The sequence below is a fragment of the Micropterus salmoides genome, unplaced genomic scaffold (genome assembly GCF_014851395.1).
Source record: "Micropterus salmoides isolate LMB-PRFRI ecotype aquatic unplaced genomic scaffold, ASM1485139v1 Ms_hic_scaffold_155, whole genome shotgun sequence".
Taxonomy (NCBI): domain Eukaryota; kingdom Metazoa; phylum Chordata; class Actinopteri; order Centrarchiformes; family Centrarchidae; genus Micropterus; species Micropterus salmoides.
This window is the reverse complement of record NW_024040652.1, coordinates 11993-33679: the sequence shown is the minus strand read 5'-3', so window position 1 is coordinate 33679 and position 21687 is coordinate 11993. Positions and strand designations below refer to the sequence as shown.

The window sequence follows — 21687 nt, the reverse complement described above, 5'->3', positions numbered from 1 at the left end:
ACTATATCTAACAACATTAATGCAATGACATTTTAGAAGTGAAGTTGAAGTATTAAATGCAAGCCACTAAAGCCCCTTTTCCACTGCACAGTACCAGCTCGACTCGGCTCGACTCGACTTTGATTATTTTTCCATTGTGGACAAATTGTACCTGTACCTGCTAACAGGCACTTTTTCATATCACCTCCGTCGAGGTTCCAAGCGAGCTGAGGCGATACAAAATGTGACGTGAAAACACAGCAGACTACTGATTGGTCAGAGAGAATCGTCACTATTAACTGCATCATCATTGCATGTGCCAGATGGAGGCCAGCAACACAAAGTTTTATATTTTACAGTTTTCGTATGTAATTTCATCACAGGTGAGAAATCAGCTGTGTAGATTTCGAATATTGACAGTTTTATGAAAAGTGATGGCGGAACAAAAATGCGCTTGAAAGTTTTCGGGAGCTCTGGAAGTGACAGGGGGGAAGCCTGAGCCGGCCAGCCGCCCGCTCACAGAGCCCTTGCTCCCGCCGTCACACAGACCGCTACAGCTGGAAGGTTTTCATACCGCTTATCTGTCTTTACATTCTGAGGAATGTGTGAAACGTTTTAACTTAAATAAAGAGACAGCTGTGTGGACCGCCGGTGTGTGTGTCACATTGAAAATTGCGTCGCGGCAGTTGTGTGTGGCGTTGCTATGACAACCAGCTACATTGAGGGGTATCTGGGTACTATCTGCAATGGAAAACGGAGCACGGCCAAACCGAGTACAATCGAGTCGAGTCGAGTCGAGTTGAGTAGGTACTGGTAAGGAAAAGCACCATATAATTAACTAAAGTTTTGCTTTGAGGTCTGTGGATTCTGTCCCTGTAAAAAGACCCAGAGATCATCGTGTCTGTTACATTTAACCATGAGAAATGAATGGAACACCAAATCACAATACAAGCTTCTCTGCTTGACCCTATTCATAGTCAGTGTAGGTGGAATTATCAACCTTTTGCTTCATGACACACTCACACTGCCAGCCGTACCTTCTGTGTTCCTCCCACACACCCTGACTAAAGCCAGATACAGCAGGTATCTGGGCAATCCCTGTCTAGTGTGGGGTACGGGTATGTGTGCATACATTTAAACTGTGGTAAGGAGAAATCCTAATTTTCTGCATCCTTTAAATGTTAGTATTTTATTATTACAGACTAGTATTATTTTGATTGCAGTGAACTGACATCAAAACATGTCAAGTTTCAATGGGATTTGTTCATCTTTTGTACCTTAATTCAACTGAAATGTGTGGGACTTCACAATAGTTTTCTTGCATGCATGAATGTGCTGTGGTACCTGGGTATATTGGTATCCACTGTCGCCACGCCGTACCCAAACACAGTGATTCCCACTATGGAGGCTGGTATCAGCAGCTGAGTGTAAACACCGAGCCATGCAAAGTACAGGCCAATCTTCTCCCCGAAGTACTTTCTGTGGGGTTAGAGGTCAAGGAGTTCATGGTCATGCCAGAGCAGACTGTGAAGTATTAAGCAGCATGCAACACATGTGTGAGAATGCTTAAAAATATATAGCTAAAAGAGAATAAGGCCTGTGTTGATGTTTTATTTAGAGCTTTCATTCATTACACTGAGCATTTACAAAGCACTTTCTTTCAGGTTTGTGTAGCAGCTCTACTGCACCAAACATTAACTCTAACCTTAAAGACCAACCAACTTTAAGTCAATGAAAGAATAATCTATTATACACTGAAAGGTAATGGTCGTAATAAGCTATAAAGGGAAAGAGTAAATCCCAAAGAGGAAATTCCGTTCTTAAAAGACTACAACACTGGGACATTACCCAGTAATGCCCAGTATATGGCTAACTCAGACTGCTTAAGCCTCATATTAGCTTCACATTTCAAATTGATTCATTTTCGCACAAAGCAAGGACTGTGGATTTTGCCACACTCACAATGAGGTTGAGCTAGAAAGGGATCACTTCCCGGCCAGATTGGATAAGAGGCATGATTAAAGTGACTAATAACTGTATCAAAGTCCATACGGGCATGTGAATATTGTCATTTAAGATTGTGGTGTTTTTGTGGTGCTTCATTTGCTGTGGTGCATTCATTTAAAGATAAAATCCTGCCAAATAACAAGTCTGTTAGTGAACTACAGAAACCTAGTGTGTCTTTCGCTAAATATGTAAGATGTCTATGACAGTTATCTTTAGTTGCAAATTACATGAAACAAAAACATCCCACATAAAAAAATATCCCCCAGTTTGCTGCTGTGGTCACATTACCTGACCAGATCAATGGGCTGGTACTTGTAGAAGGCTGAGTATCTGGCCCACTCTTCATGCAGGAGCTGAAAACAGACGGGAAAGAGAGTCAGCATGGGCGTATGTTGTCGTGTTCTATGTTTGAAACAAACACTCCTCAAAACCAGAGCTGATCTGGAGGCAGAAATCATCTGATCGGTCAAGTTAAACCTCAGTGGATGAAGCCATAGAACTGCAGTTTGACTGGTTGATTGGTTTAACATAAATGCCAGGAACATGATTGAATGGAGAAGTTGCTATCTGTATATTTCATTTCTATTTTGACCAGAGTTTGTTGCTTGCTGTTGTTTGCTGACTCCAAAAAAAGGGTCTTTGTTTGTTTGTCATTCATGTCAGTCAATGAATGTTGTCTTTCTGCCTTGAGCACAGCTCTGCCTCTGAGAAATATTGACTGAACTTAAACTCCAATCTGTGACAGTGTTAGGCAGATGGGATGGAAGAACAGTCTCAAAGAAGAAAGAAGAAAGGATATGAGATGGAAATTACATAGACGAAACTATTGTTTAGAAAAGTTGTTCTTGCTTTTCAGCTGTTGCAAGTTTAAAGGTGTTGTACAGTAGACTTTCAGATGACAGACAATTTCCCTTTTTGATAGCATAGGTCACTTTCTGAAGCCCTAGAGAAGTGGTAGTCTACAGTAGCTCACTTTTTGCAGTTTTCATGGGACAGACAAATAGAGAGGAGGAGGGAGGGAAGCAGATGGAAGAAGAGAGAACAGAGGGAGAGAGAAATGAAAGAGGAGTTGGCCTACCTGTCTGTCACTCCTCTCCTCAAGGTGTCCGATGACCTTATAGTCACCCTAAGGAGAGAAAAGAGAGAGGGTGAACCGCATGAGGGCACCAGGGCATGCAAACACACAGAGATCTGTAATGGGGATCATTCATTCACTCACTCAAACATTTAGAAATACACACATTAACACACACATATAAGCTGCAAAAATACATTCAATAAAATCAAACACAAACTGTCCAACTACACTTAAAACTAATCATTCAACATTCAAATCTGTCTAGCAGGCAGCACAGAGTGTCATAAGAAATGTTCTGAAAACCAAAAGTACCAAACTGGTTTTAGCATCTTAATTGGAACTCATGTTTACTTTCCTTACCTCTTTTCAGAACAATTTTGTCACTTTCCTTGTTCGTGCTTTCAATATGCTTTTAGATAGCTTCAACATTTGAGAATATTAGCGCCAGCTGCTGAAAATTTGAATTTGGTCTTATCTTTCATTTTCATTTTCATTCACACAGCTACATGGACAAATGCCCCTGTACCCGCTAGCTCTTGGGTCACAAAAATATGATACAAGGTCGACAAAAAATGAGATCCAACAAAGCATTGATTGTGATTCCTTTTTCAAGCAAGTTTCCATTCTCTGCAAGTTGAACATCACAATGAATTTAATTGAAACCAATGGACGTCTAGTGGGTATTCCAAACCTCACACTTACATCATGAAGCGGGAAGGCAGAATCATACACGCCTTTAGCTATCAATGTGCTGATTCCTGGAAAAGAGAGAGAGACAGCAGAGACATAAAACCCAAGGGATTGTTTGAATGAGGTGCTTTCCTTTCCTCCTGCTCTGTCATCCAAATCATCCCCTTTTATGTAAATCATGTACTGTATCCACTGGAGATAAGTATTGATAGTTTAACCTTTATTTGTCTTCAAAACTTCAGTAGGGCGGGACTTCTTTGACTGAAGATTGGAGTTTTAAACCAGGCATCTGAGCAGCTGGTGAAGTAATAGTTGAGTCACTGGTATTAAGGAGTGAGTATCCACCAAATGGCTCCAAGATGTGGCGTGAAATAAAGTGGTAGCCATTAAAAAAAGAGCACCGTCTGTCTCTTAAATCTAGTGCTGCACACGGTTGGTTTGATATTTTATTGTTTCCTGAAGATGAAATTCCTCTTCACACCATACCAATGTCAAAACCATTACACTCTAAATGTCATAAATTGTGTTCCACTTCCTTATCCATTCTATATGAAAACTGAACATAGCAATTGTCCCTGTATTCACACTGGCCATGGGGGCTAAGATTTGCCATGTTTTAAACAGTCTCCTTTGCACACTAGCTGTATCTGCAGTATGCAGTGCAACTTTTAGTATGACACACCACATGACCTGCACACACAACTGACTCTGTCATCAAAGTAATTAATCAGTTAATTATCAGGGTACTGGGAACTATGTAGTGATTAGCTGTGAAACTCACGACCAACACACCCACTTAACCAGCTAGAAACAACCACAACTCGCAGAGGCCCCTGTTTCAATCTCAGCCTGACCCAGGAAGTATGACCCACTTGTAGAGGAGATGGAGGAGGGCAACAGAGACACAGGGAGTGGGCTGTGTGTGTGTGTGGGGGGGTACGTGGGTGAGTGTATGTTTGTGACAAAGTGTATACACCAATAATCAAGAGGAAAGAGGAAATCGAGGTTAACGAGATGCAACTCTAATTTCTCTCCCTTTTCCCCCTGCAGCTCCATCAGCACCCGCTGGCTGAGACCTTCTGCTATGATGAGGAAGCCAAACAGACATACGGTGGACACTGGAAATGAAACGGGTGTCAGCTCACATTCTATATGGGACTGATGGGTGTCATAAATGCATAGGCAGCTGTTAGCTACAGATAGTGTGCTGAATGTATTCCAGTTCATTTCGTAAATCCCCATAGGGGTTTATTTGTCTCTTACAGACAGCGGTAGACCTTTATTTCAAGTCTTATTGACACTATTTTTTTGTGTTTCTTAGATATTTGGAGGCGTTTGTAGCTGTTGTTGCCATCTCAATAGACTTTGTAAAATTTTGCTTACAAATGTCATAAACAACTGACACCGCTGCTGAGGTAAGCCTGGATTTTAATTGCCAGTTGTCCCTGTGGACAACTGCAGTTGAAGGAGGTGTTAATGAGCGAAGCCAGTTTCTAGGAGCAGCCTGGTGGGAACAGGTTGTTGCTACAACGCCCAAACAAACAAATTAGGGTTAAAAAGATGTTGATCTCATGCAATTATCCAATCATTGTTTGCGTCTACTGCACTCCACTTCACTTCACCTCCCCAATGAACTCCCAGCAGGCATATCAATATCACCTCCCACTTCACCTGTAGTCCATCCAACACAGTCCAATTGTATTTGAGAGTTTCAGCACAACCTTGAACTGCAACTGACAGCCATCTTTGCCAAAGATGTTACACAAGTGTTCCACTCCACCTGCTTTGCCTTTCTGATCTCAACCTTAAAATGGGAAAATACACACGGTTTGTTCTTGAGCACAGTATACGTGCTGGGGGCTGATTGAATTTTTGATCATTTTCTGTGGCTTTCTCAACTATTACAGAACATGTTGCTGGGATTTTAATTTTCTAGGCATGATTTTAAAGCAAAAACTCTCAAACCAATCAAGTTTCAAATACTCCGACCTCATATTAACCTGCATTTTGAACTGATGTTGGATGAAGAAGAATGAATCAGTGAACAGCGTCACAATACAGCCACTACAAGTTTTGTGATTCATGACCTCTTCTGTAGATTCTTCTACAGACCTCTGTGCTTTTTACAACGTACCGCCAACATTAGACAACGCTGCCAACTATGCCAGCTAACGGCCATCATACTTCAAGGGGTCGGGAGGAGGATTTCAGATTGCATTGCTACAATTCCTGCTGCTTGCCAACAGCTTTGATTGCTAAAGCAATCAATTATTTTGTGCACAATTTTTGACTAGGAACATAATGGAAAAATCATTGACCATGTGTCAGATGCTTACGCCAGCAGCAAGCATATAGAGTCAGAATGGCTCCACCTAACGTCATTCACTTAAACACTGACCAAGTCAAAGTGTACATGTCAACATGAATGCATAGGGCTGAAAAAGGCTGCATATGTTTGGGAAACTCCTACCAGACACACACAAGCACACATAGTTTTACCTATGAAGAGTTTTTTATCCTCACCTATGGTTTGACATGTCCGTACACACACCGTCCGTCTCAGGATCTCATACACCTAACAAAGATGTAAGAATATTAGACTGGACATACAAACCACATGAGGCAAAAACAAATTTGATTATGAATGTATACTCACTATTCGGGCCCTTGTGGCATTGTCAAAGAATGTGTCTTTACATTTGATGTTATACCTGAAAAAAACAAAAACACAACCGATGAATAAAAAACGTTATGCATACTAATGTGGGCTTTTTCTGTGCGACCATCTTTAAATCCATATATTATTATAGTGTATCACATGGAACCTTCCTGTCCTGTTAATTGATCAGATCACCAAAATGTGATGCGTCTGCCCAATAGATCACTGGGTCTGATGATTTATACTTATACGTAGTGCATATAAGGATTTAACTTAAAAGGGTAAGGGATATACTATAAAACTTTGTTCATATTATTTAAAACCAAGTCCAAAACAACCAGTCTAAGCCACATATCATAAGACATCTTTTCATTCAGATGTTATTGGATCTAATTTTTTCAAATAATACTGATTTCTTACTATCACTGCAACAATAAACCAGGGACATGAAATTCTGTTCTTATCACTTGGTAGATGTACAGTATGTTGACCAAGAGTGCAATCATTCAAAAATCTCTATTTTCTTTCAAATGAGCCTTTGTAACATTTGCTAAATAGCGGCTGCATGGCCACAAGATGGCTGCATGATGATGTTAAATGCAGTGCATCATTAGCATAAGGAGAAAAGAGTCCTAAAGTCAGCAAAATGATTTGTCAGTTACAGAACAATATATAACGTACCTTTGCCAACATTAGCCACATCAACTACTGTTACCAGACCATGTAAGGCTTTAACATGTTTTTAAGAGAAATAATGTGCCGGTCTTTCAAAAGTTACATAGTGTTAGTGTGTGGTGTGTGTCTCACTGGTGGAGTTTGTCCCTAGAGAAGCAGTGTGAGAGAAATTTGATGCGCCCGTGCTCCTGATGTACTTTGGGCTGGAAAGGGTGGTTCAGTTTCCTCCAGAATGAGCTCACGCTGGACCCGAACCCACTTTCCTCTTTAAGTTCATAACTCTGATGAAGCACACAACACAGAATTAGTCAACTTATTTCACATGTTGGACAGAGATGTTCAAAGTGCCTTAAAGGTCTGAAGAAACTATACTTTTCAAGGATTGAGCAGGCCTGTAGAAATGAGACCCGACTACATTATTAGTATAAATATCAGTATAGGGATGATTAACTAAACACTAAAATCTTACATTTACCAAATATGTTTTAGAATGCTGACACATTTTTTCTATCAAATTCTACTGTAACTGCATTGTTACTTTGCTGTCTATCTTGACCTCAGAAATAACAACAACTGTAGATGGACCCAGAAACATAATGTTTGTTTCCACTGACTGCTTAAAAAAGACATAACTTGGTACTGAGAGCTCACCGTCTTGGTGGGGACTTTAATCTTGAGAAATTCAGCCTCTCGACATAGTACCGGCCAGGGCGCATGGAGACGAGTGAAGCTCGGGCTCTTCAACTGAAAAACAAACAAAACTTTATGTAAAGATAAGATATAATGTTTGTGTAATTGAATGCAGACAGGAACCTTCAGTCATGTGGTCAAATTCAGTGGGTCCAAGTTAGTGCTATACAGTATGTCTAGATCCTGGAGAGCTGCAAATCATCCTTGTTTCTTCAAATTGATCTCCCAACAAGATACAAGGATTATTGGTTTGATTAACCCCATTTTCCCCTTCTCCGTTTGTACATGCACCTTAAAGTGTCTGAGCTTTGTTGAATGTTTTCTACTAGTAATTAACTTTTTATACCCTCAACTTTTATGTTTTGGGAAATACACTATTTCCCAAAACATTTTGCTTGGCTGAAACTACCTGCTTACCAGGCCATCTGTCAGTGTTTTGCAATATAATATAGCCAACAAACTCAGTATTAGCAGAAGAGACCTCAGTGTGTGGTGCACTTCACTGTAGACAATTGCTTCTCAGCTGCTTTTGTCTTCAGACCTCACAACTGGCCTCTGGAGCTGCAATATTTCAGACTGCATAGCAGTGCACAATCAAACTTACACTTTACATCTGAACCAGAAAACCATCCTTGGCATCAGCCTGACCCACTGAAACACTTTGGCTAACCAGTTTTGGCCAGCAGCATTACCGGTATTTATAAAAGATAGATAAAGCCTCTGTTCCTAAAGCAAAGCCTGGAGTTGTTTTGTTGTTGCAGCCTGTTCCTGACACATTGGATGCTTTTTGTTCTTAACATCTTCTCCACCAAACGGAAATCATGTATTTACTGTATGTGAAATACAATCCTGACTCATGTAGCTTGTCCTGCTAATGAATCATGGGCAAGTGCCCACACTGTATTTATTATTTAGTATTAAGATGCATTAGCAAAATGTGATAATTGGCAGCTCCAAACAGAATCAAAAGGTACGTGACTGAATTCTGAACATCAGCGCATTGACAAAACCCCTTCTGGCCTTGACTTGACAGTTGACTTAGGAGCTACAATTTAACAGAAACAAAAACCATAACATGTTCACCGTGAGGATCAGTGAAAACTGGTACTCCAAAATCTATGCAGCAGTCATTGTGGAGCTGGTTTGCGGTTTGGGCGACAGCCAGGTAACCTGACCCTTCTCAGACCCCCGTCAGCTGTGGGGGGTGAGAAGAGAAAGGTGGCATGGCAAATGATAGAAACCTGAAACGATTCCCATTCTCCTCTCTCGTCTCCTGAGATCTTTCACCCCCCGCCCCCTCCATATATTACAGTACCTTCTGCTACGCGCTAGACACTGTTTCACTGAGTGATTGATTGACTCACTGTCTGTCACTCTTGCTCCTCTTAAATTTCATTATCTTCTCCCTTGCTTAAAATCCACGCTGTCCTTTGTCTTATAAAGGGATACAGTGGAGCGTAACGCCACCTGAGCTTTAACACTACTTTAATAAAATATGTTTGTCACAAAATACACGTATGTATATTCATAAGTCAAATGTTTGTAGGTAACTTGTAGGTTTGTTTACATTTTTTTACCTTGCACTGAAGACCATCTGTATGAAATGGAAAACAACTTTCAAAATCAACTGAATAAACTCAATGATGCGTGGTTGTTGTAAGCCTGATGATCATGTTGTTTTCTCATTAGCTGTTTTGTATTTGGGAGGGGTTGTTATTTTTGCCCTAACCAATTAGCGTTATGGCAGAATAAGTAAGAGTGATACATTTATCTGTGTAATGAAGATGGTAAACTTAACTTAATGTTTGTCATGTAGATCAGAGAAATATGCTTTCAATATGTTATTTTTTTAAGTCAACTTACAACAATCGTTGTAAGTTCATTCAAAGTGAAAATATTGGAGATACATGAAGTTATTTAAAAAGTTGTTATTTTAAGGAGAAAGAAAACCTCATCATGTCTATTATATGGTATGATGTACCATGGTACTCTAATACCATGCAGCTGTGATGTTGGGTGTGGCCAGAGGTTCAAGAGAAACCTTTGGGTTGTTTAAGATACCAGTGAGAAAATGATAAAGGATCCAAGAAGTCCAGTTGGAGTAACCAATTAAAGCATTATGAGAAGGATTATAAGATGCCAGCACACTGCACAACAGTTTGTAATACCTAAGACAGGTCTTTACAACTCTAGAAAGTTATGACAGCTGCAACTATTCTATATTTTGTATATTTTATTTTCAATATTTTTGTGAGGGAAACAGCAAAAACACAGCATTCACATTACAAAATCATCCACCAGGGATGAGAGCTTGCACGTTCTTAAATTGCGCCTTGCTGGACCACCACCCCCTTTTAAATGTAGCATTTTAAAAATATATTCATGTCAAATTAACCATACATCTTAATATAATTGCTGCTAACACACATAATCATGGTAAATGATTGGTAAACAAACTGCTAATCTGTATCTCACAGATGTGGTATTGCAAGAGCAATGTTTCTACAAATTAGTTTCCCATAAGCCCCTGTTGATTGCCTTTCCTCCTCCCTCTCCCTGAAGAACATAAACATGTTGAAAGTTCTTTTTCTATTGGGGCCTCTACCCCCTGGTAACTCTAAATGTAAATTTAGAACAGAAAACTGATAGCTGACAGTCTTCTGAGCAATGGTGTTGTTTGCTCATGGTGCTTATTGTTCTGTCACAAAATTAAGAAATTAGAAATGATAATTTGATATTATGTTAAAAGGCTAAATCTTGTACCTTGGCATCTATACCTCACTCTCCTCCTTCAGTTACTTGTACCCACCTTCTACCAACATCCATTATATTCCACCCACTTGTTCACATTAATTTCTCAGCTCTCTCGCCCCCCCTTTCCCTCCTCCTCCTCTTGCCCTTCCCCTCCCTTCTCTTTCTTTCTATCGCTCCATCAAAAAGCAGAGGATATAAATACCTTTCAGCCTGGAGAAGGTTAATTAGTATAGGGATTTCCAATTAGCTCTTATCTCTGTAGGGGGGGTAACTAGGACGCAGCCGGGGGCGTCTTTGGATGGGGGGGAGGGGGGCATCGAGTATGAGAGGGTGATCAGTTGGGCGATGGGATGCCTGGGTAGAGAGTGAAGTGGAGAGAAACAGAGTCAAGAGAAGCGAGTATGGTGAGAATGAGAGGAAGATAAAGACAGTGTAAGAGGTAGACAAAATGGATCACACAGAAAAAGACAAATTAAGACAAAGACAGAAAGAGAATGCAGCATGAAAGCCGAAGTCAAACTGCACTGAGGATCACCTCAATGTATTCTACAACTACAGGATACCTGTTGCATCACACAAAATAAGCACAGATCTTAACTAACCACTTGAGTTGATAAGCTGCTTTCCCTTACAACAATCACTCAAACCTGCTGCTATTTGTTTTTACACAAAATAATGACTTAAATAACATTTAAAAGACATTTCCACTTGGGTATTGTGGTGTCCGAACAATAATGCTGCGATGATGTGTTGAGAGGAAACCCGCTTGACACTGTTCTTGATCATAAAAGTTTATTAAATCAAAGAGTTCAGCATCAATTACAAGCTCTGCAGTAGCTTGGAGAGTGACCCAGCCCGATGGCCACTCTGTCTCTCTGTTCATCAAACATAGCTATGGTTGTACTTTGGACTAACAGTGTGTAACAGTTGTGGTTACACTTCATCTTGCTCCCAATCGCTGTGCTTAGACAATCATGTCTTAAAAAGCACCCTCAAAAACTTTTTTTCCTGTTGGCTTTCAGTAATGTGTGCTGCCTTACAGGAACTGAATAGTTTGCTGTGAATGAGTGGCAATGAACGGGTAAATTGTACAATACCCCTGTATCCTCGCAAAGTCCAAACACGTGTGGGTAAGGTGAATTGGAAACTGTATGACTATGTGCATTAGCCTTATAATGGACGGTTATAATTTTTAGCTCAGCATCAGCAATCAAACATTACCTTGCTACTAGTTTACTAGCTAAGGAAGGTTAACTTGATTAGATCAGCGTTTAGTAATTGTTTTCAGAAGACGAGTGTTTGTTTGCTCGCATGCTGGCTTTGCCATCACTGTGAAATGGTAAATGTAATCAGATTCGTGCAAAATCACATGTTGCATATACATATTTTGCAAACATGTACTTTGTAATATGGTTGTAACGGTTAGTTTGCTGTCCATGTAAAGTGAACTTAATGTCTGCGTGTTGTTTATATGCTCTGATAATGCTAATCCAACACATCTTTGTAATAGCGTCCATGTTAATTCCACATTCCGACTCAACAGCACATGAACACACACTGAAGTCGGAAGAACGACTTCACAACTCGGGAAATAAAACCGTTCAAGGAGCACATGAATGCACCGTGAGCCACTGTTTGCAATTCACAAACCTCACCACTAGATGCTACTAATACTTACACACTGAAACTTTAAAGGATCATTTCAGTATTTTGGGATGTGCTTCAAACACAATCTCTGCTATTCACTTCTTGGGTAGCGCACCTTTAGATATCATTGGCATTGTGATTTTGATCTTTTGGGGGATTATTTGCATTTCTCTACAACACAGTGGTGCAGCAGGACTTGAGCAGGCAGGTGTACTACAGTGGAGTGTGCTGTCCTGCCGCTTCTTAAGTAATTTGTCAGGAGGGAATCATTCTACCAAAGGGAAGTCTTACCAAACAGTTAATCCTGCTCATTCTGTTCCCCAAGCCCCCACAGAGTGAACTCTTCAAACGTCCCAGCTCCACTTCTTAAATTAACATCTTGCTCTGATTTAATTAAGCATGTTCTGTAAGAGGATGTCCCTAAGAAATCAAAGGTCAGCTCAATAATCCTCAGACACAGTCAACAAGTTCGACAAGCCTTAAAGCAAGCCTTTTTTTTTTTCTAGCATCCAATTAATATGAAGGCAAACAGGTTGGACACAAGCAGAATGTAGTTGCACATGAATTCAAAACCTTTGTCCGATGGTGGCTTTAAGTTTTCCCACACAGAGACATGAGATAGAGGAAAAAGGCAAAGCACAATCCCAAAATTTATTGTCTTCCATAAAGACACCATGAGACACACCTACACCAAAACAAAAGTGCTGAAAGCAACTAGCACTTACTTACATTACTTTACCACAAATTTGGGAGAAGTACTTAAAAAGGTTTAACAAGTTTAGTGTGTTTAACATTATTCCCTCTTACTTTTCTTAAGTTATCTTAAGTCATGTAATTATGCAGTAAAAACACAGAGATCTTAACCTCTATGTAACTATTATAAATTAATATCTTCATAATACTGCCCTGATTCTGGAATGCGTAACACTGGTTAAATAGTGAGTACTGACTCTGAATTCAAATAATTTTGGACAGGGCCAAACTCCAGTAAGTCTTGCCACAGCCATCACCACACCTGCTCTTACTGAGACTGAGTGAGGTGTGGCCTAAATCAGTCTTTTTTAACTTAGAATATTTCCTTCCTTTCATTACCTTAATTCGGTGTATGTGCTTTGTGAAACATTAAGAGTCACTCAAACAGCAGTGAGTTCAACTCTTAACTAAAAAAATGGCAACAAATTCTTCAGCACCTTTAGCCTCGCCAAAAGAAAATACAGAAATATGCCAATTTACAGGGTTCATTTTTTTTCACATTATTTCTGAGCCATAAATTCAATCAAACTGTCTAAATAAGCAAGTTATTTATTGCTTCTGCACTGACCACTGGGCTTGTACAATACAATTATTATTATCTTTGTTGACCTGGACGTGAACAACAGCTATAGTCATTGTGTTGCCTCATTGAAAGGTTGGTTCATTCGCTGAGTCATTCATTTAGTGCCACATTTTCAACCTGCTGTGAGAAACACAGCCAAATTGAGTCCTGATCTATTAAATATCAAAAAAATAAATAGCACATTTGGAGTGAAGTGAAATTTGAGGTTCATCATTCAATACCAGGTCCACAAACCATGTTAACCAATCTTAGATTAACCATAATCTCTCACAAAGTACTACAATGTCTATTAAAACAATTGCCACACAATTAATGCCCCTATAAACCAACAGGTCAACATTTAATGCAAGTTCATTTATTTCAGATTCAGATCAGAGAATTCGATTCAACTGCATCATTCTGGTACAAATACATTCCCTTTTTAATGATGGTACTGTACGTCAAACTTAAACAGACTACCCCTGCACACAGGCTGCAGTGACAAAATCCATTCCTGATTTTCTGTTATTAGCTTGTATCTATATGTGACAGGCAAACCTACAGTTACTATCAGACAAAGTTTCTTCTCTTTGCCAACACCTCCTACCACATCTGGCTACACCCGGATGGAAGGCGCATAATTGTGTTAATTATGTATGTCAGTTAAACTGTACCCGTCACTATATTCAAGTGATGTACTGGGATGCAAGTCTTTCACTTATACTGTCTGCTCTCATCAGAAGATTCGATCTACCCCTCTATCAGTGAGATGAGATAAGGAGCTATTAATCAGTCAGCTAATCTCATCCTTGCTTAGGCTCTGTGGCCTCACTGTCAACAATCTGTTTAATACTATAGCCTGCAGACCGCACACACTGCCAACTGGATGCCAGCCAACACACACAAATCCACACAGTCACGTGTATTTAGCTAAATTGGTATCACACAAACTCTAATATTGTACATTGGAATGACACTGTAAAAGTCCCACTATCCTGCATTTAAAGTGCAGATAATTAAGTTATAATAAAGTGCAGCAGTAGTTTACTTAGTAACGAGTGCAACTTTACATTTGTATACCAGTGGCAGTGAGCCTGCAGCCCCACTTCAAGAACACAGAGCACACAGACTGTGTTCTGCCAAGCGCCTACTACACACACACACACACACACACACACACACACACACACACACACCAGTGCACGCACCACCCAAAAACAGGACTCTCACACACAAGTAATGGTTGCTACGTAACACACAATCACAGCGAAGCGATTTGTACATGTCAAAACAAAATTACCCATTTCAGGCTAAATTAGTAAATCGATACAAAGAGGTCAGCACAGCAGCTGTGTTGGCTACAGCGAATAGAATTAAAGTTTGGCAGCTCACATCAAACCATCAGGCCCTCGTGTGTATTCCGACTCCAAAATCAACAGAAGTCGTATTTACAGGCAGACACAAAACAACAGAAACATCACGTGAAAATAAAGTTTAGTTTGCAAGTAACTCAATCACGATTGGGAAACAGCAGTAAAGGTGAGACACATCCAGTAAACGGCCATATAGAAGCATAGGTCATTTATGAAAGAGTTTAGAGAATCAATACAATGAATGTGAATTTTCAAAAGAACATGAACAAAGCTCATAACTGAGACAACTGTATTTCCATTACATGAGAGGAAGTAATTATATTTAATGAGAAGTTATTCATATCTCAGTCCAGGGTTCAGTTCAAATGCTCTGAGCTCCACCACATCTAATGGTCTAATTTGGTCCTGAAAAATAGCATGTTCAATATATATATATTTGACCATGTAGAACAATCACCAGTCTTTATATTTGCCATCGGATCAATACAGATCCACGCTGTTGGCAGTGAATATAGGTTAAAGGTTTCCTTTGTGTGTGTTTCTGGAAGAAGAAACAAAGCTGAATGGCTCATCAGACTGGATTTTTTTTCCATTGCTCAGGTTTGCTCAAGTGGCAAAACTACATTATTTCTTTAAAGCTCGACCCCTTACCCCAGAAGCCCAAAGGGCTCAGGAGGCCTTTAAAAGCTCTCACAATGTAGCAGAGGGGTATCAAGGTGTGTGACAATAAACACTTTGTTTTAAATTTATGATATTTAAACCTTGTGCTCACCATGATATACTAGCAGGTAGCGCTAAAGTTAAAAAAGTCAATTTTTTGGTCATTTGAGTCAACTGTTATCACATAGCAAGATTACTGCCTATTGTTAGGGTTTGGGACTGATCTGACGATCAGAATTTGATGACTGAGTATGAAATGGAGCTATTGTGTCCACTGTGAACACAGTGACACAGAAATTAGAGTTTGATACTGTGTAAGGCCACAGAAAAATATATCATATTTATGATATTATTAAAAAATATTTAGTTTAAATGCTTTGACTGAGCAGTCCTACCTGTGTATGAGATTCTACTGACACACAGTACAGTTGGAAATATTTTGTTGAGCTTAATGACACAGGTGGATATTATCATGCCTTTGGCTATGATTGTGTGTGCACTTTGTTTGCTCTAAAGCTGACACTAGGGATGCACCCAAATGAAAATTCTTGGCTGTAGCCGAAACCGAATATAATGAAAAACGTTCCTGAATACTGAATATTGAGGTTTTTCCCATTTTTTCCCATTTACTTTGACAATATAAACCATTGCATAAATTAAATAGTAAAAATGTGCTTTTTACTCAGTGTTTCCCACAGGATTTGGAGTGACTAGTGGGTGAGTCCGAGGCCCAAGGGGGTCCGGTAAAGTAAATTACATGTGTCCATTTACTTTTAATGTACAACTGTAAATGTTTTACTTTCTGTGAAAATAATCCAATTAATCTTATTTCCATAGTTTATAAACACCTTATTTTGAAAACCGGACGTTGTCACATGTGTATCCTCGCGCTAATTTCATCAAGTCCGACCCAATTTGAAAAATAATGTTGTATGTGGTTCTCATATCGCGTAACGTGAAGACTTCGCAGCCTCTCTTCAGGTAGGACTCTCATACTGCAACACTTGTCTTTGGAAAGAGAGAAACTGACAGGATAAAGTCGCTAACCTGCCTGTCAGCTCGCTCTGGTCTGTTTCAGTGGATCAACGTTACCATAAAGGCTTGAATACGTGTGCCCTCCAAATTTAGGTGCGGCTAGCTTAAGCGACTTCTCAGAAATGATCGTTGCCTTTTCTAAGAAGTCAGCCACAGATGAAGTGGATGTGCTAGGAGACAATTCAGCAGAACAGTGTCTGCAAACGGCAATTTTTGCGTCTTTCTCAGACACTTGAAAATGCTTCCACACTGTATTGTTACATTGTTCGGTAAAATTGATTGGGTCTTTAGATTGAGGCCGAGCACGGAAACTGCTTTTATTGCTATTTTCGGCCGATTAATTTCGGTGGCCGAACATTTGGTGCATCCCTAGACACACATAATGATAATCAGCATTAACGTAATGACTCCTCTCGGTTGTGACCTACTCACTTTTTTTATGCTTTGTTTCTGTCATTTTGTCCAGCAGCTGCAAGGTAATTAAGGAAGGCAGAACAACATGGTACAAAAGATACATTTCAGAGTTTAGTGGAAACCTCCTCATGAAACTTGGTTCCTGCTGGTGTAATAGATACTCGTAATACATCCTTAACAACACACTCTCACCCACCTCTTTTCTCTTCCATCTGAGCCAGGTTCCTATGTAGGCGCTCACCTTAAATAGCTCAAGACAGTTACATCAGATCCTGTGTTAACATTTATCTTTAAAAAATCACTAAAACTATAGCATTTACTGTGTGTATTAAACCACAGGCTGCTGCTAAATGTCTGAAATTATAATCTTGATTACTTCTCCAGATATTGTGAATAAAAAGTGGACCCATGATTGTTTATCTTGATTAAATAACAATGCTTTTTCCAAATAACAAACAGTTCAAAGTCTTCATCTACCAACACACCAGCAAAGGAACATGCTAGTCGTTTTGTAAATTTTTGACCATAACCTACTAATGCTCTATAGTTTACTTAAAGCTGCACCAATCAGTGTTTTCAATTAACAATGGAAAAAAATAATTGTAATGTGAAAATTGTCTCTCAGAGGGATGAACCCACAGAGGATTATCACCTGACACTGCAGTTCCCCTCAGATCTATGGAGCACTGTAGCATCTTTCAGCTCGCTGTTTTGTTTTGTTTTTTGGCTTGCAACTTTAATATTTTAACTCTCACCACTCTCATCAGCATTGTTTCCAGCAGCAACACACAGCTGTTCTGAGCAAAAAAACACACTACCAGCCAAAGTTAGCAATTAGCAGGTGAATATTGAGTAACATGGAGTTGCTGGAGATCTAAAAGGTCTAAAAGGAAAGTGAATATTAGACTTAGATTCATCAGATGGGAAGACACACAACTTCAAATGAATGCTAATGTTGCTCCGTGTCTGTTGTGGCTGTTGTCTATATTGTTTCTTAACATGCCATATCTGTCGCTGTTCTGTTAACAACTTGTTATGCTGCCCGCAAATATATCACAGCCGGTTTAACTCTCCACTAGTAGCTTGTGTTTGTTTATATTGCTTATTTTTATTGCATATTTTATTCTCATTCAACACATTCTGTTCATAGTCTCTTTTAGTTGACTGTTGGGGCCTGCCTGAAGCCAAAAAATTGCCAGTGCAGCAAGGGCTGTTTTAAGGGCTACTTAAATCTTTTTCTGGTATGTGTGTTTATGGACATTTTAGTGAGGCTGACCAGCAGCACTTTAATTTCAACTTTTTTTACACATCTGGTCTGAAAAACTGTCAGGAAGACAAACGTGGGGAGCAGCGTGATAGTGACAATTTGACTTGTATTAAATTGTTGCTGGTTGTGAGTTTTCCACAACACTTTGAATCCACCAATAAGGAAGAGTTTCACCCTAATCATCATTCACAAACAATAGACTGTATGTAAAAGTGGACATCGTAACGTCACCCGTTGGTTTGTGGACTTTGGACGAGGCGGTGGAGCTAACGGCCGTGTGTGGAGCTTGCTAGCTTGCTTAGCTAGGTGCATCTGCACAGGGCTGACAATTTTGTCTAGCGAACATAAGGCTTTCACAACAGGGGAACTTTCACACCTGAAAGTCCGCACCATGGTCCGAACCAAAGTTCATGTTTTGATACATACGGTTTGGTTTGGTTTCACACTGCAATTCTGCGACCGCACTAAAGGACTATACATCATCTATGTGGGCTTCGTCTCCCTATACTTGACATTGATTGGTTTATTAAACAGTTCAGTGGGTGTCTTTGACAAGAATGAATGAATAAAAATTAACATGCATATTTGCCACTATATTATTATTATAGCATTACTACCTGTAGCACCAACTATACTGAAGGCTAGTCGCAATTAAACCTCCTTGTTGTGCGAACATTATAACGTCGCTGACAGGACAGTGAGCTGTCCCGGGAGATTTATAATGTGTCCTCATTTCTCCGTGCATTTGTTTGTTTCCGGTTTATATGGCAAATGCTGAACTTCCTGTAAATGGTCTGAAAGTCCGAACCATCCAAAAAATGCTTTCACACTAAAAACGAACCGAACCATGGTTCAGTTTGATCCGGACCGAAACTACCTCTTTTCGTCAGACCAAATTTTGTCTGTTTGGTGGCCCGTGGGAGGTTTCACAACTGCAATTTTGGTTCAGCTGAGAAGTAGGTTAATTTTACCATTATTTCTAATGGAACCGGACAGCCAGAAGAGTCGCCCCTGCTGGCCGTTCGATAGGATGCAGGTTTAAGGGACTTCCGCGTTTGCATCATTTCCGCTTGCTCACAACTGCGTTACCACATAATTATATAACAATAGGAAGTAACAAATAAGCAATTTAAGTGACAATACTGTGCCTTGGAGAAGAGAGGAAGGGGAGAACATGAACATTAGCGTAGCCATACATACACACTCACCTCTCTGTCTCTCTCTATCTCCAGGCCGGCCTCCAACAAGTTGGCTTCAAATTCCTGTCTGATTAGATGTATCTCATGGTCAGCAGGCTCATTCCCTGCTGGACCTCCAAGCTCCATGAACACCTCACCGACACTCGCAGGCTGCCCTCCCGCTATGCCACTCCTCTTCCTACTGCCGGATCTGTGCCCACTGAAGGAAAGTTGCCATTGGAAACAATGGATAACCTGTCATGTGAAACTGAGGCGCTGGCAAGAGATCGTATGGAGCTGGGCCGTCGTTGATGGAAGACTAAAACATAGTCAACCTTTCGTCGGCCATCAGAGAAGTAAAGGCCTTCTCTGCCGCCCTGAGGGCTTGAAGCTGAACCCACGACCTGTAGGGAGAAATCAAAAGGGAGTGCAAAATACTGTAAGTACTCAACAGTAGCGCTAAACATTGGAACTGCTGTGAGAAAGAGGAAACCAGTCATCTCATATCAAGCTCAATCACAGCAAGGTATCACAAGCAATTTAATAATAAATTGACAAATGCAAAAGACAGCATCCACAAAACCTTTAAGCAGCAGAGTTATGTAATAACTGTTTGAATGAACTTAAACATCTACTGCACTGTCAGCACACACAAGCAGAAGTGGCTTTTGGCAGGTTCTCAAAAACACTGAAGTGAGAACCTCCAGCAGCAGAGTGGGCAGTGAGCTCACCTTTGGCAGTTTTATTCTTTATTTAGACAGTGGGAAGGTAGAGAGGGAGACTAAACATGGAGGGCACGAGAGGGAACACTCTATAGGCTCTGGGCATGATGGGAGATTTTTTTTTATATCTTCCTAGAAGCTGGTTTCTTACTTATCAGCAGGACAGGTTTCTAAAACGTGGTGTTGTGCATCTATTTTCTTCTCTCCTCTATTCCTTTATCACTGTGTGTGTGATATGACTAAATGGAATAAGACCAATAAATCAACTATAAATAACTTTGGCCAAATGTGCGTCTCTTTTTTCTGCAACTATAGCCTAATGAATGTACTCCTGCTCAAAACCAGATGAACAGTGACAGTGAAGACAACACGTCTTCTGGGCTTTTGCATGACAACTAATTATAAGCCAATAAGTCCAAAACCCCATTGACTAATTTGCTAATAATGGGATGACCCTTTTAATGTAGGAAGAACCTATGCAATATAGCTAAGCTAAGCTGTCTTATATTTTTATTTTGTTAAAACTTTAAAAGCTATAGTTTCCCACAGAATAGAAAATAGCATGTACATTTTTTTAAACATATTTTGGTCTGAAATGCTGTTGGTTAGGTCTTGCTAAAACAGAATAAATACTAGTGGAGTTGACTGTATGTATGCTTCAGAATATATTTTTTTTTACACATGTATGAAAAATATCTCCGACATGCTTAAAACCTGCAATAACCGGCCACTTAGGGGCAGCGGGCACAAGTCATGAACATCATTGACATATCATTGCCTTTAATGTCAATAAGGTGAACTTGTTAGCAAACAGTTGCATGTATACGTCCAGTTGTTACAGAGCAACATTAGCGTTTATGTTTCTGGCCAACTGGCAACATTAAGTCAAATATTCAATCTTTTAGCTCTGTTATTGGTCTCTACCAACTCCTTGGGGGAATATTTGGCTCATTAGCTGCTAAATGCCCCACTATGTTCACCAGCAAGACGCCAAATGTGTCTTTCTGCTGTTTAGTGATGAGCAGGTGTACGGTTCATTTTTAGAGCTTTAAACAGCTGCCATGTGTGGCTGAGAACATCCAAACAGTACACTTACGGATCAAGTTTTGCTTGTTTGTCTGACGTCACTCACGTGGCCAGATCACCTATGAAACACAATCCGCATACTATGTACATTTTCAACCCATCTGTCACGGCAACCTGTCAACCCACAACCCGATCCAAGGGGCGTGTGCGCAGCTGCTCTCTAAGCAAGAATACGGGCTTTTGTCAAAATGTCAGGGCATGACGCCGTTCCACCTAATAAATCTAAATACACCTGCAAATTTAAACATAGTTGGAATGACCAGTTCAAGTCCTGTATTTTGAAAGCTAAGGGTGTCACATTGCTTTCACATTGTCATTTGATACATTATTATTGTAAAGATATTGGTTATCGGCTAATGATGTTGGGACAAAATGTTTCTTAGATATGTAATTGACTACGTTTGAAACAGTCACAACTTTAAGTCCAGTTTATGCACATGACACAAAAACATCAATGA

General features: G+C 40.0%; 1 protein-coding gene across 1 annotated transcript; it reads right to left on the bottom strand.

The window, feature by feature from the left end:
• Positions 1-1323: 1323 nt before the first annotated feature.
• Positions 1324-20351, bottom strand: LOC119904803 (anoctamin-1-like; the record flags this gene model as incomplete). The annotated part of the gene is made up of 9 exons (XM_038721484.1): positions 19452-20351; positions 7740-7832; positions 7221-7369; positions 6411-6465; positions 6278-6329; positions 3767-3822; positions 3065-3112; positions 2275-2339; positions 1324-1458 (listed from the first exon to the last, which is right to left on the bottom strand). Coding segments are annotated over exons 1-9 (770 nt in total), but the record flags the coding sequence as incomplete, so codon positions are not given.
• Positions 20352-21687: the final 1336 nt, after the last annotated feature.